The sequence below is a fragment of the Nycticebus coucang genome, chromosome 2 (assembly GCF_027406575.1).
Source record: "Nycticebus coucang isolate mNycCou1 chromosome 2, mNycCou1.pri, whole genome shotgun sequence".
Classification (NCBI taxonomy): domain Eukaryota; kingdom Metazoa; phylum Chordata; class Mammalia; order Primates; family Lorisidae; genus Nycticebus; species Nycticebus coucang.
Window position 1 is genome coordinate 164,936,006 of NC_069781.1, and position 15,475 is coordinate 164,951,480.

A 15,475-nucleotide genomic window follows, 5' to 3' on the forward strand; every position below is an offset into this window, starting at 1 on the left:
CCTGCCTGAAGGCGGGAGTGGCGGCCACAGACCTGAGGCCCCTGGTGAGACCTCGCTAGGACCCGGAGGGGAGACCCGCGCACAGGTGGGACCTGGCGGGGGGCTCCCGCAGAGAGGGCGGGAGGTTCTGGCCCCACGCTAGGTAGATAAGCCCGCGCGGCAGGCGGGCGCGCGGAGAAGGCGCGGGCGTTGGCTTTGGCTGGTCCCGGCGGTTAGCTGGGCGCGGCCTCTGAGCAGGCCGGTGGACACCAGGCTCTCTGGAGGGCCGGCCCTGTCCAGAGACAGCAGGACAGGCTAGGCCTGCCGTGAGAAGCCAAGAACTCCAACCAAACCATGGCGCCTAAAGCCAAAGGTGGTGACAAGGGTAAAAAAGGCAAAGATGCGGCTAAGGCGCCAAAGCAAAAGGACAAGGGGAAAAAAAAGGAAAAACCGGTAAAGGCAAAGGCTCCACCCCCAGCACCGGAGCCCAAACCTGAAGAGCCCAAACCTGAAGAGCCCAAACCTGAGGAGCCCAAGCCTGAGGAGGTCAAGCCTGCAGAGGTCAAGCCTGAGGAGGTCAAGCCTGCAGAGGTCAAGCCTGCCGAGCCCAAACCTGAGGAGCCCAAGCCTGCCGAGGCCAAGCCTGCCGAGGCCAAGAAGGTAGAGTTCCAGGAACCCGTAAGGGAAAAGTCAGTGCAGCCCAAGGACCGAGTGGGCACAAGGAAGGGATTTCGCCGCTATCGGTGGGAACTCAAGGACAGCAATAAAGAGTTCTGGAGCATGGGGCACGCCGAGGTCAAGATTCTGAGTTTGGTAAGCTGGAATGGTATCCCCGGGTGAGGGTCCAAAACCAAGGGTGGGGGAGAGGAGGAGCGGGCTCCAGGAGTCCTCCAAGAGGCTCCGGAGTCCGTGAGAGCATTTTGCTGCTGGCTCAGGCGTTCTGTCTCCTGCAGGGCTGCCTGATAGCTACTGCAATGCTGTTCTACGTACTTCCGGTGCATCCAGTCTTGCGTCTCGTCAACAAAATGGAGATAGCCATCTTCAGCTCCTTCATCATCCTCTACAGCTTTGCCATCAATAGATACATCCCTTTCATCCTCTGGCCCATTTCTGTAAGTGAGGGGTGGTAGGGAATGTCCTCAGCCTCTGTGCTGTCCACTTCAGTGTCTTGGCACCTGGAAAGTGACTGAACAGAGAGAGACACACCTTGCCCAGGTCCTGGGCAGCCCAGGCAGGGTCAGCAGGGCAGCGGAGGGGTAGGAAGGCAGAAAATTCTCCATAAAACCTGCCTGTGTGTCAGGATGAAAGTAGGAAACTCTTACCTACCTGGTGATCAAACGAGGAGGACCTGAGCCTTTACTGTCCTTGGAGGGAAGGAAGAGAAGGTACAACGATCAATCGTTCCCCCAACCCCGTGCCAGCTCCCACCCAAATGGGCACATCACCCTAGAAGGCACCTCATTTCCAGAATTCAAAGAAGAAATAATTAGTCTCCCAAAACTCAAAGACAAAATGAGCTGGGTTTTTAGAAAATCACTTCTAAAGCAGCCTTAGGTCTCCAGTGATTATCCCTATAAAGGATGTTTAGTTCGGAAGAATGTTCAACCCAAAGCAGTTGTCCAGTGGAGTAAGACAGAGCTAGGCAAGTTACAGGACCACTCCCAGCCCCTTGTTTCCTAATCTATAACATGAGGACAGTAATAATCCCTTGCGGGGTTAACATTTAATCCTGAGGACTGGAGGACTTGAATCCCTACTCATCATCATCTGTGTGTTAACAAGGCACCTAGCCCTCAGCCAGGCATGAACACCCCAGGACCCCAGAACCCTGGGTCCCCTTTTTCATTGCACATTTACAGCCTGCCTCCAAACCCTCTGCTTACTATTCCAGCCACTTTTACACCTGAGGAAGTTGGCTCAGAATGTTCAACTAACTTGCCCCACGCAGCTAGTAAGTGGCAGAAACGACTCAAACACAATTTTGTCAGTACATTCTGTTCTGCCTTCCTTATTGGGGTCCAGGAATCCATAGATCTCAGTGGGATAGGCAATAACTTCCAGTACAAGGAGAAAGGAGAAGAGGGTCAAAAGAGTCTAAGGACTCTTATAAAAGAGACAAGTAGAGAACAAGTTAAAAGGACAGGTAGAGGACAAGTTCCCAGTCAAGGAGCCTAGGATGATACTTGTAGTTCCAGCAAGATGAAAAAGCAGTGAACCGGGAAAATCTTCCTGCTGTACTTACCTAAGGGAAATATAACTAGTATTGCTTTAAGTGAATGGCTGAGCTGGCAAAAAGAAAGGGAAACACACAGGTGTCAGAAATGGGGACTAGGTAGTGCTTACATAAGCTGCAAAGTGTGGGTAGGAATGGCCCATGATATATTGTCTCAGGAACCTCAGTATGGGTTTTCATGCACTCTCAAGTCAAGAGATGAGGCATCAATCCCAAGCAAGGTGGAGATTTAGAACTGAGAACCCTGCATAAAGCTGGCATCCTGGAAAGACTGCTCCCTTAGGGAAAAAGATAGACAGAAAAGACATACACTTGTCCCCAACAGAATAGAACAAGAAATCATGTTCCTTTCTGTCTGAGCTTTGAGAGGGAGTATAGGGGAGCCCTCCTCAAGAAATAAAAACCTGAGACTTTACTTTGTGCAGTTTTGGAGTTTACATTTTGGCTACCTATAGTCTAGAAACCTCCATGCCTGGGAATTAGCATAAAAATTGATCCCCATCTGATAATATTCTGAAGGGATTCCTAACAGAAACAAGTATAAAATCACAATTTAGGAATGAAGAGGTTCTTATGTGGGTATGTGGGTGGAAACCTTGTCAAAAATAGACTAAAAATTCAAAACTGCAAAATGCTTGGTTTAAAAAAAAGAAATCCCCATGCCTAAGAATTAAGAATTAGTAAACATACAAATGGGAGGAGTAAAATCCTGAGAATATGAGGTAATAGAAGAGCTATCTGAAAATAATAATAAATATATTTTAAATGATTACAAACTTAAGTAAAATCTCTAAGAAAAGAAGACAGTATGAGGATGAGGACAGAAGTGACAATTGTTTTGAAAGTACGAAATACAATGTCTAGAACAGAAAATATAGTTACTGAAATAACAATGTCAATAGATGAGTGCAAAAGTAGATCCAAAACAGGAGAGAATTTATAAACCAAAAGGTATGGAGAAATTACCAAGAACACAGCACTAAAAGAGAAAATAAGAAAGAGAGAGGTTGAGATGTAGACTAAGGAGTAAGGTGTGCACTGGGGCTGGTGGGTTGGAACCTGGCCCGGGTCTGCAAAACAGAACAAAAAATAAAACGAGCCAGGCATTGTGGCAGGCACCTGTAGTTCCAGCTACTTGGGAAGCGGAGGCAAGAGAATCGCTTAAGCCCAAGAGTTGGAGGTTGCTGTGAGCTGTGACGTCATGGCACTCTACCAAGGGGGCAACAAAGTGAGACTGTCTCAATTAAAAAAAAGAAAAATGAATAAGGAGTAAGAACATCCATCAAGAGTTGTCAAGAAGCCAGGCACTTTGGTGCACTCCTGTGGTGCCACTACTCCAGAGGTTGAGGCAGGAGGATCAGTTGAGCCCAGAAGTTCAAAGCCGTAATGTGCTATGACTGCACCTGTGAATAACCACTGCACTCCAGCCTGGGCAACACAAATAGACCCCATAACTTTTTTTTTTTAGAGATAGAGTCTCACTTTATCCCCCTCGGTAGACTGCTGGGGCGTCACAGCTCACAGCAACCTCCAACTCCAGGGCTTAAGCGACTCTCTTGCCTCAGCCTCCCCAGTAGCTGGGACTACAGGCGCCCACCACAACACCTGGCTATTTTTTCTTGCAGTTTGGCTGGGGCTGGGTTCAATCCCGCCACCCTCAGTATATGGGGTCAGCGCCCTACCCACTGAGCCATAGGCGCCGCCCCCCCATAACTTTTTTTTTTAAGTTGTCAAGAGAATGGTGGAGAAGAAATATTCAAAGTAACAATGACTGAGAACCTTCTAGATTTAATGAGAGTGATGTCACTGAAAACGGCACTGAAGAGAAGTGCAAAACTTTGTCCCTCCACTATAGCAGTGAGTAAACTAACAAAAACTATCAGAACCAACTTTTTCAGAACTTTGGACTCTAATCAAAAACTTAGAACAACCAGTGGAATGCTTAGTAGGGAAAAAGGGGCTGAATCTCAGTAAGAGCATTGTGCATTTTAACTTACCTGCCTGACATTCCTGGCTCCCCAGCTTAGCATTGGTCATGAACACAGCAGCCCACATTCCTAGTAAAGCCTGCTAGTGGCAGAGGGAACAATACGGATTTTGTTGTCAAAGAAATTTTGGTTGTTTGTTTTGATTTATTTGGATGGCTGCCTAAGAGATTGGCCCAGGGGCTTGCCTTTGTTTCACCTGCCTTAAAACCTTCTTGATGAAACAGCCTCCTAAGCAGCATTTGTTAAAACCATTTAAAGGCAGTGTACTAGGCTCAGCCACTTGGGGCAAAGAAAAACAGATGTGGAAAGAAGCAGTAGACAGACCAGAAATCTGGGAAGGAAGAGACTGGGAAAGGAGATACATAGAAGAACAAGAACTTTGAAAAGTTCCCACATATATTAGGGAATCTAGGAGGCCACACACCTTCTCAAGACTGGATACATGCTCAGAAAAGACCTGAGAAGACACTAAGCTTTTGTGTGTGTGGTGTGTGTGTGTGTGTGTGAGAGAGAGAGACAGAGTCTCACTGTGTCACCCTTGGAAGAGTGCCTTGGTGTCACAGCTTGCAGCAACCTCAATTCTTGGGGTTAAGCAATTCTCTCGCCTCAGCCTCCCAAGTATCTGGGACTACAGGTGCCTGCCACAATGCCCAGCTATTTTTGTTGTTGTTGTTATTGTCGTTGTTTAGAAGGTCAAGGCCAGGTTTGAACCCACAAGCCCTGGCGTATGTGGCCGGCATCCTAACCACTGAGCTATGGGTACTGAGCCAAGACTCTAAGCTTTTAGCAACTTAGAGTTGCAAACAGCCTGGCTAAGTGTTGAAGGAGTTCCCCAACACAATGGTAATCTGTAAAGACCTGTAGAGTATTTTTTGGTTTGTTTCTAGACATTTAATGTACTCTCTATCAAATCACTAGCTAACTATTAAGCTAATAAAACAGAGAATTCAGTAGTCATACAAGAAAAAGAATACAGTGTCACATAAAAAGTTTAGAAGCCAGTCACATTGGCATGCACCTATATCCCCGGCTACTCAGAAGATTGAGGGAGGAAGATCACTTCAGTCCAGGAGTTCAAGTTCAGCCTGGGCTACATAGCAAGACCCCATCCAAAAAAGTTAATAAATTTTTAAAGTTAAAGTTTAGAAAAATCATTAAATGTACAAATAACTACAATATAACACACAAGAAACAGAGATAACAAATTCTGCGGAGGAGAGAAAATCTGATTCCCAGATTAGCCACATTATAATATTCAAAATGTTCAGTTTTCAGTAAAGAATTACAAGGTATGCAAAGAAATAAAATGTGGTTCATATACTGGTAGATAAAAAGAAATTACTAAGAAACTGTCTTCTAGGAAGCCCAGATGTTAGACTCACTACACAATATTTAAGTCAGCTATTTTAAAAAAGTTTAAAGAACTACAGGAAACCATGAGAACAATTCAGAAACAGAGAAAGGTTATAAGGGATGGAAAATGTAAGAGGAACCTATTAACTAAAAGAAAGCCGGCATAGCTTTAATAACATATTAAACCAATTTTATATATTTAAAAATATATATAAAGAGGATCACTACATATAGCCATATAGCTATTCTGAACTCATATGCACTTAACAATATAGCCCTAAAGTACAAAAGGTGAAAATATACTTAATTATAAGGAAGAATTGACAAATAGCAACCATAGTTGGAGATTTTAACATGCCTCCCACAACAATTGTTAGCTTGATCTACTGACATACAAAACATATAGAAGTGTATACCCCATAGTAGCATGTTATATATTCTATTTAAGCACACTTGGAACAATCATAAATATTATCCTCACATAAGACCATAAAGCCAATAGAAACAAATTAGAAGAAAGTGATAATATATAAACCACATTGTCTAATTCATCGCAATACAATTAGAAATCAACAACTAAAATGTAACTAAAACCCCATGTTTTTCCCCAAATGTGAGTGTTTAGTTATATGCAGTACTTGCAAACACTACTTGTAGAATGCAGCTAAACAATTTAAATTCAATTCCATATACTTAGAAAAGAAGACTGAAAATTAACAATTCATGTGTTTATGTGAAGAAGATACGGGGGCGGCGCCTGTGGCTCAAAGGAGTAAGACACCGGCCCCATATGCTGGAGGTGGCGGGTTCAAACCCAGCCCAGGCCAAAAACTGCAAAAAAAAAAAAAGGAAGATACGGAAACAAAACAAAATAATAGAATTAAGAAGTAAATGCTGCTTTCTCCAGAAGCGCTTGGTTGGAAGAGTGTCAGTCACTCCACTGCAATTGGCAGTCTCTGCTTGGTGGGGAGTAAGGCCAGGCGGCGCCTGCTCCAGTCCAGCATCGCCATGGCCGCAGTTACAGAGTTGCTATAGCAGCAGGAGGAGGATTGCAACAAGAGATGGGGTTTTGCTTTGTTGCCCAGGCTCATCTTAAACTCCTGGGCTTCATCCTGCCTCAGCCTCCTACAGTGTTGGGATTACAAGAATAAGCAATCTTGTGCTGCCTGACACATCTCTCTTAGAAGAGGGTCATGGAAAATTGTCTAGCTGATTCATACTTCAAGGTAAACTATAAAAAGGGAAGAAAGAGTTTCAGTATGAGAGACTGAACAATGGGGCCAAACCTCTGTTTAGAAATTGGGTCCTTAGCTTGGCTTTTTCCCCTTTTACGTTGGCAGTCATGTGGTCTGGAGAGAAGAGTATAATTTTCCCCAAATAGCTGTTTATGTCAACCTGTGGTATGTAGTTTCTGCCTGAAAAGTTCAGTTTCTCAAAGGCATACTCGTAAGCATTCTAGGCAGGATAAATGGCCAAGAGTACAAATACAGAGGGCTCTGATTTTAGGGCTTTCATTTGATCCTTACAAAAGAGCACTACAAAGCTGAGACATGAACTGATGGGTACTAGGTAACTGGTGAGTGATTAAATGACCAGAGATTTTTGTTTAAAAAGGAACAAGGTCTTGTTAGGTTGATCAGGCTGACCTCCAGTGGTCCTCCCACCTCAGCCTGTGGAGTAGCTGGGATTACAGGTGCATGCCACCACTACCTGTTTAAAAGAGCATCATAATCCTGGCTCAGCACCCATAGCTCTGCGCCAGCCACATACACCGAGGCTGGCAGGTTTAAGCCCAGCCTGGGCCTGCTAAGCAACAATGACAACTACAAAAAAAAAAGAAAAAAAAAAAAATAGCCGGGCGTTGTGGCAGGTGCTTGTAATCCTAGCTACTTGGGAGGCTGAAGCAAAAGAATTGCTTAAACCCAAAAGTTTAAGGTTTGCTGTGAGCTGTCACGCCATGGCACTCTACCAAAGGGTGACATAATGACACTCAAAAAAAAAAAAATCATAATCCTATCCATCTCCTCAAATACCCAACCCTTGAACAGCCCCATTTAATCAAGCTCTCTATTTCAACATTCTAAGAATCTCCTTAAAAACCATTCTCTGGAAGTAGAATGAGACTAGTATAGAAATCCACACTTACACTGCTACTTTGTTTTTTCATAAACAAGTTTTTAACTTAAAAATATTTGTGGGGTTAAAGAATTTTTTCCAGTTTTAACAAGTAGTATTCAGCCTCCCAAGTGCTTATCTGAATGATTTGGGACATTCATTTGCTGTACCTAAGAATCAAAACAAAAGAAATGTGCAACCACATTAAGCAGGCAGCCATCCCTCCATCTCTCCATGCTGCCATTTCTGTATCAATATGGTGAATCATCTTTCTTGGTGATGAAAGTAAATTAATTCTCAAACCTAAAAAAAAAAAAGAAGTAAATGCCAAGGATAAGAGCTAAAATTAATGAAACAGGAAAGATTAATAAAACAAAAAATCTGGTTCTTTGAAAATTCTAATAAAATAAACCAAGTTCAGTAAAAAAGAAAAGAAGGAACAAAGAAAAATAGTACAAAGATCAAAAAGAGATTATAAGAATAACAAGGTAAATAGCTTTTTATGTCAATCAATTGGAAAGTTTGGATATAATAATTTCCCAGAAAAATAAAAATAGGTCTTAAAAAATAGGTTATAATACAATTCACCCATGTTTTCATCTGGCATTTTTATTGCTTCTTTTCTTTTCTTTCTTTCCTTTTTTTTTTTGAGACAGTGTCTCCCTGTGTCTCTCAGGCTAGAATGCAGTGGGGCAATCATAGCTCAGGGCACCTTGAAACTCTTGGGCTCCAGCAATCCTCCTGCCTCACTCAGCCTTCCAAGTAGTTAGGAGTTCAGATGCCCACCACACTTGCTAATTTTTTTTTTTTTTTTTTTTTATGGTGCTCAGGCTGGTCTTGAACTCCTGGCCTCAAGCAATTCTCCCACTCTGGCCTCCCAAAGTGCTGAGATTAGAGGTGTGAGCCACTGCACTCAGCCTGTTTCATTTTTTACATTTAAATTATTTGATTCAAGCCGGGCATGATGGCTCATGCCTATAATCCTAACACTCTGGGAGGCCAACATGGATGGGTTTCTTGAGCTCAGGAGTTTGAAACCAGCCTGAGCAAAAGCAAGACCCCATTTTTAAAAATGGCCAGGCATTGTGGCAGGCACCTATCATCCCCGCTGCCTGGGAGGGTGAGGCAAAAGGATCACTTGAGCCTAAAGAGTTTGAGGTTGCTGTGAGCTACCATGCCATGGCACTCTACCAAGGGCAACTGAGGGAGACTTTGTCTCAATCAATCAATCAATCAATCAATAATTTGATTCATTTGAGTGATCTGGGGATATGTTATGAACCATAGCACCAGTTTTATAACCTAATGGCTATCTAGTTGTTTTACCACATCACCTGCTTTTTTATTTGATTAAATAGTACATCTTTTCCCCACCAATTTGAATGTCATTTTTATTAAACGCTAAAAATCCCATATGTAGGATTGGTTTCTACACCTTATGTGCTGTTCTGTTAATCTCTCTCTCTTTTTTTTTTTTTTTTAATTTTTCTTTCTAAAGGCTTTATAGTATGTTGTACTGTCTGGTAGGACTTTTATCTTAAAACCAGGCACTATAAGGAAAGTAAACTATAGGCATATCTTATTTGAAGATAGCCATAAAAATTCTCAATAAAATATTTGCAAACTGAACTGAGCAATATATAAGAAAGCAATATATCATGATGAAGCAGCATCTATATCAGGAATGCAGAGATGGTTTTGCCTTCAAGATATATATTCATTATTGTATATATCATATCTATACTATACATATTAAATATATATCTCACCATATTTTATTTAAAGGAAAAAAATCATATTATCATATCCTAAGTTGCAGAAAACTAGTAATACCTAATATCAATTTTTAGAAAACTCTTAGCAAACTAGCAATAAAATAAAACAAACTTCCCTATCTTTTTTTTTTTTTTGTAGAGACAGAGTCTCACTTTATGGCCCTCGGTATAGTGCTGTGGCCTCACCCAGCTCACAGCAACCTCCAACTCCTGGGCCCAAGCGATTCTCTTGCCTCAGCCTCCCGAGCAGCTGGGACTACAGGCGCCCGCCACAATGCCCGGCCATTTTTTGGTTGCAGTTTGGCCGGGGCTGGGTTTGAACCCGCCACCCTCGGTATATGGGGCCGGCGCCTTACCTACTGAGCCACAGGTGCCGCCCCAAACTTCCCTATCTTAATAATAGGTATGTGCTCAAACATACAACATTATTGCATTTTAGGATGAAAAACTTTAAAAGCATTCACGGTTGGTGGGATTGTAAACTAAGATAGCTTCTTTAGAAAGAAGTATGGAGAATCCTCAAATAACTCAAAATAGACCTTCCAGTAGATCTCTCAATCCCATTACTAGGCATCTACCCAGAAGAAAAAAAAAATTATTTTATCATAAGGATGTTTGCACTAGATTGTTTATTGCAGCTCAGTTTATGATCACCAAGATGTGGAAACAACCCAAGTACCCATGAACCCATGAATGGATATGTGTGGTATATCTGTGGTACATGTACACTATGGAATACTATTCAGCCATAAAAAGATGGAGACTTTACATCTCGTGTATTAATCTGGATGGAGTTAAACACATTCTTCTTAGTAAAATATCACAAGAATAGAAAAGCTGGTTTGGCGCCCATAGAACAGTAGTTACGGCATCGGCCACATACACTGGGGCTGGTGGGTTCAAACCCAGCCCGGGCCTGCCAAACAATAACAACCCACAACAAAAAAATAGCTGAGCATTGTGGTGGGCACCTGTAGTCCCAGATAACTGGGAGGCTGAGGCAAGAGAATCACTTAAGCACAAGAGTTTGAGGCTATGTGAGCTATGACGCCACGGCACTCTACCAAGGGCGACACAGTGAGTCTCTGTCTCAAAAACAAAAAAATTGAAACCAAATGAAAACTAAACAGAAATATATCACATTTACAGATGCGAAGAGTTACTAACATGAAGATGGCAATTTTGAATTAATTTATAAATTAAGTGATATTTCAATCTTATGGGTTTTTCATGGAACTTCACAAGGCGATTCTAAAATCCATCACCTTCTGGAAGAGGTGATGAGTCCAGTTTGTTGCCATGTCCTCTTACAAGACTTTCAGAAGCAAGTGGTTTCTGGCCAAGGAACAAAAACAAAATCATTCCATTCCCCAATGGATTCGAATGAAAACTGGTAATAAAATCAGGAACAAGTCAAAGAGGAGACCCTGGAGAAGAACCAAGCTGGGTCTATATGGAATTGCACATGAGATGGCAGGTACCCTATGCTGTACCACAGTCACTATCATCTTACCGTATCAAGCTGAAAATGTCATCAGTTGGACAGTTGGCCATGTTTCTTTGGGAAAATGACTTTTCTCTTTGTTTATAAGTTCTTCACAATAAGCTGGTATAGTAATAAATATGTGAGACCTTTTGTTTGAATATATATATATATATATGTAATTCTTATAGAAGAATACAAAGAATTAAAAGAATGGCCTTAAATCCATTCAGAGATACTGGATTTACCATAAAACTTTGGTACTGGGCGGCGCCTATGGCTCAGTCGGTAAGGCGCCGGTCCATACAACGAGGGTGGTGGGTTCAAACCCGGCCCCGGCCAAACTGCAACCAAAAAATAGCCGGGTGTTGTGGCGGGCGCCTGTAGTCCCAGCTACTCGGGAGGCTGAGGCAAGAGAATCGCTTAAGCCCAGGAGTTGGAGGTTGCTGTGAGCTGTGTGACGACACGGCACTCTACCGAGGGCCATAAAGTGAGACTCTGTTTCTACCAAAAAAGAAAAAAAAAAACTTTGGTACTAGCTCAGGGACTGAATAAAAGACTAAGGGAATTGTTAGACAATGAATATTTGTGCCCCCCCCAACAATTCACATGCCCAGGCCCTAACCTCCAGTACGGCTCTACTTGGAAATGGGGTCCCTCAGGAACTAATTAAGATTAAATGAGATCATAAAGTTGTGGCTGTGACACAACAGTGTTCTTATAAAAAGAGATACCAGGGCAGCGCCTGTGGCTCAGTGAGTAGGGCGCCGGCCCCCTATACCGAGGGTGGCGGTTTTAAACCCGGCCCCCGCCAAACTGCAACAAAAAATAGCCGGGCATTGTGGCGGGCACCTGTAGTCCCAGCTGCTCAGGAGGCTGAGGCAAGAGAATTGCATAAGCCCAAGAGCTGGAGGTTGCTGTGAGTTGTGACGCCACAGCACTCTACCGAGGGTGACAAAATGAGACTCTGTCTCTAAAAAAAAGAAAAGAAAAGAAAAGGAGAGAGAGATACCAGAGCTCTCCCTCCTCTTTCTCTTTCTATCCTTCCCTCTCTATCTCTCTGCCCACTACATCCCCTCACAAGTGCATACACATGCTCACACAAGAAGGAAAGATCATATGAGAACATGGCATGAAACCTGCTATCTGCAAAACAAGAAAAGAATCCTCACCAGAAATCTGAATTTTCTAACGCCTTGATCATGAATTGTGGCCTCCAGAACTGTGAGAAAACAACTGTTTATTGTTTAAGCCACTTAGTCTGCAATTTTACCATGGCAGCTTGATAAGAGTAACACAGGAATAGAAAAGAGAACTCAGGCTCAGCGCCTATAGCTCAAGCGGCTAAGGCGCCAGCCACATACACCAGAGCTGGCAGGTTCGAATCCAGCCCGGGCCTTCCAAACAACAATAACTACAACCAAAAAATAGCTGGGCATTGTGGCGGGGGCCTGTAATCCCAGCTACTTGGGAGGCTGAGGCAAGAAAATCACTTAAGCCCAGAACCTGGAGGTTGCTGTGAGCTGTGATGACACGGCACTCTACCCAGGGGGATAGCTTGAGGCTCTGTCTCAAAAAAAAAGAAAAGAAAAGAGAACTCAGAAACTGACCCACATACATATGGCAAGCAAATTTACAAAATAATTGAACAGAATATTCAATAAATGATCCTGGACTTGTGGGGAGAGAGAAAGGGAAAGAGTTAGAGGGTGGTAGAGACTACGTATCCCATTAATATTACAATGGCCAGACATAATCGATCATGCCTATATAATCCTAACACTCTGGGAGGCCCAGGTAGAAGGATCATCTGAGCTCAGGAGTTTGAGACCAGCCTGAGCAAAAAGTGAGACCCCATCTCTACTAAAAATAGAAAAATTAGCTGAGTACGGTGGTACACACCTATAGTCTCAGCGACTTGGGAGCCCACAGCAGTGGGAGAGCTGTGAGACCAGGAGTTTAAGGTTGCAATGAACTGTGATGGCGCCGCTGCACTCTACCCAGGATGACAGAGCAAAAAAGAAAGTAAAACCTTACAACAGGAAACATCATAAACAAAATTTTAAAAACCAACAGGAAAATGATCAAGGGGTATGAATAGGCAGGAGTCTCACATGCCTCAAACATGTTTTTGGAAATACTTATCTTCATTAGCAAACAGTGACATGAAAATTAAAACAACAATGAGGTACCATTGGTAGGAGAGGGAGCTGAATCCTCAAGGCAGTTAAGCAGCCTTAAGTTTGGGTCATAACTCAGAAACCTCAGCTGGGAGGCCACAGCTATGTCCACCCAGCCTGGTGTGTATCCTTATATTTAAAAATCAGGCAGAAGTTTGAACATCGTTCCTTTGGAGGAAGCTACATTGAGTCAGGTGTTGCTGAGGCCCTTGGCTTTGTCTGAGGCTGACTGCACTCTCCCACTTTCAGGACCTCCTCAATGACCTGTTCTCCTTTATATTCCTTTCGGGAGCCGCTGTCTTTGGTTTCACAATTCAGAGGTCCCTGCCGCTGTATTACACAATTGGTCTGGTGAGTCTTCCCACATGGGTTGTGTATTTGCTCTAAATTCACCTCTTCTGGAATATGTGTGGTTTCCCTTGCTTTAGGAAAAGTCTTCTTTCCACAAAAGTCTCAAGTTCAAAGTTTAATAAAAGTGAGCTGCCATTTAAATAAAGATGGTGTCGAGGGGGCCAGCCCAAGTGAATGGCTTCCTTCTTATAGCTGGTGACTCCACAGCAAAGGGCCCCATTCTGGCTGAGTTTAAAGAGAGAAAATAAAAAGAGATGAGATGATGGAACAGTGGCAATGGAGAAAGCTGAAGCTGAGGGAGGGACAAACTCAGAGCATGTCAAGGCTATTGGTATGAGGGGACGAGGGGATGTGTTAAATAGCACCTGTTGTGGAAGAGGAAACCTGAAGGAAACATGAGGCCTTTGGAATGAACAGCAAAAGTAATGAAGATCCTTTTGTTTTCTAGGGCCTTATGGGTGCTGCTGCATTTTTTGCTTTAATTGATATACCTATCCAAACAAAACACTTCAAAGGCAAGAGGGCCAGAAGGAATGCGCTGATTCCTCCTCCACCAAGGGAAATACAACCTGAAGAGCCCAAGGAAGCAGAAGCAGGCCAGGCACCACCAACACCCGAAGCAGCAGCAGCCCCAGACGCAGACCCAGCCAAAGGAAACAAAAAGTGACTTAGAGGAGACTCCTGTTGTCAGAAATGGCAAACCACTGCCTTCCCTGTCTCCTTTCTAAAATGATAGCTTGGAGAAGAAATGTCTCCTTAAATGGATTTTAAAACTTAAATTGATGTAAACATTGTTTTGTTTATTCAACAAAAGTTACTGAAAGTCATGGTGCAGAAGGCAGGGTGCTCTGGAGGTGCTCACGATTTCAGGGCGTAGAGGGCTGGGCAAACAGAGGTGTGGGAGATACCAGCTGCCGACACTGTCATCCAGAAGGGCCTGGGGAACGTGAAAACCTGGAAAGCAAAAGGATACATTTTGTCCACATCAATATTTTTTTGTTTGTTTGTTTAGCAGGCCCAGGCTGGGTTGAAGCCACCAGCCCCAGTGCAAGTGGCTGGCGCCTTAACCACTGAGATACAGGTGCCCAGCCCACATCAACATATATTTTTGACTTTAGAAAGAAATCATTCAAGCAATTGGCATGAGAAAAACAAGTTTGCTGGCCTTCCTTGCTCTTACTTTGCAGTTTAGTATTGATCTTCTTGAAGTTCACACAGGAGGAGGGCAAGGTAGGGTGTCATCTTCTCAGATCTTAGGGCCTCCCAGGGTCTGAGCAGGGCGGGTAGCAGGGAGCCCAGGCCACAGTTTCCTCAATCAGTTGGCCAGCCCTCTGTGACTGAACACAGCCCACAGCCAGGTTCCAGCTGGGCCTTGGAGACAGGTGCCCCCTACCCCATGCAGGCCAAACAAGCCCCTCCCCCAGAGAGGGCCCCATTCTCTCTGGACAGTCTATCCATCGTGGAAGGAGAGGGGCCATCTTCAGGAGAGATCAGCGAGGCCCTAAACCAACATGTGAGTGATTTGCTGGGAGGAGGTTTGCATGGGAGAGACAGTTTGGGAGGGTGGCTAAGCCCCTTTGCTGAGAGGAGGTTTGCCTAGGGGTGTGGGGGGTGGTTGAGCTTTGGGGGCCATGATAATGACTCCAACCTTTGTGCTCTGTGCTATACACTGGGATCACTGAAGGTGAGGAAGTGGCAGCCTCCACTTACCACCAGGAGCAGATCACACACAGGGCTGCCACTTCAAAGGAAATGTAATTGGAGGAAACCACTGCCTTTAGGTAGGGGGATAGGAAGGGTCTGTTCCAGGGTACAGACCTGGAACTTGGGGTGACCCCAGCTCTAGCTCCTCTGCACTCAAATCCACTGCTTTCTCTGTGGTCCCCATCTCACCGCCTGCAGGCTGGGCAGTATGAGACAAATCTATTGCAAGGTGTGAGAGCAATTAGAGGGAGTTAAACTGTAGAGAAAAAAACTCAAAAATGCATACTATCCTGTCATAAGACCCAGAGTTCCTC

At 43.9% G+C, this 15,475-nt stretch overlaps 1 protein-coding gene across 2 annotated transcripts; it reads left to right on the forward strand.

Annotated features, from left to right (window-relative positions):
- Positions 1-317: 317 nt before the first annotated feature.
- Positions 318-14,225, forward strand: CMTM2 (CKLF like MARVEL transmembrane domain containing 2). 2 transcript variants are annotated; one of them, XM_053603351.1, is made up of 4 exons: positions 318-792; positions 933-1,091; positions 13,356-13,457; positions 13,906-14,225. In XM_053603351.1, the coding sequence occupies exons 1-4, from the start codon at positions 334-336 to the stop codon at positions 14,122-14,124; spliced, it is 939 nt and encodes a 312-aa protein (XP_053459326.1). In that variant the 5' UTR covers positions 318-333; the 3' UTR covers positions 14,125-14,225. The 2 variants fall into 2 exon arrangements, with proteins under 2 accessions (XP_053459326.1, XP_053459330.1); XM_053603355.1 differs by lacking the exon at positions 933-1,091.
- The last annotated feature ends 1,250 nt before the right edge of the window (positions 14,226-15,475 follow it).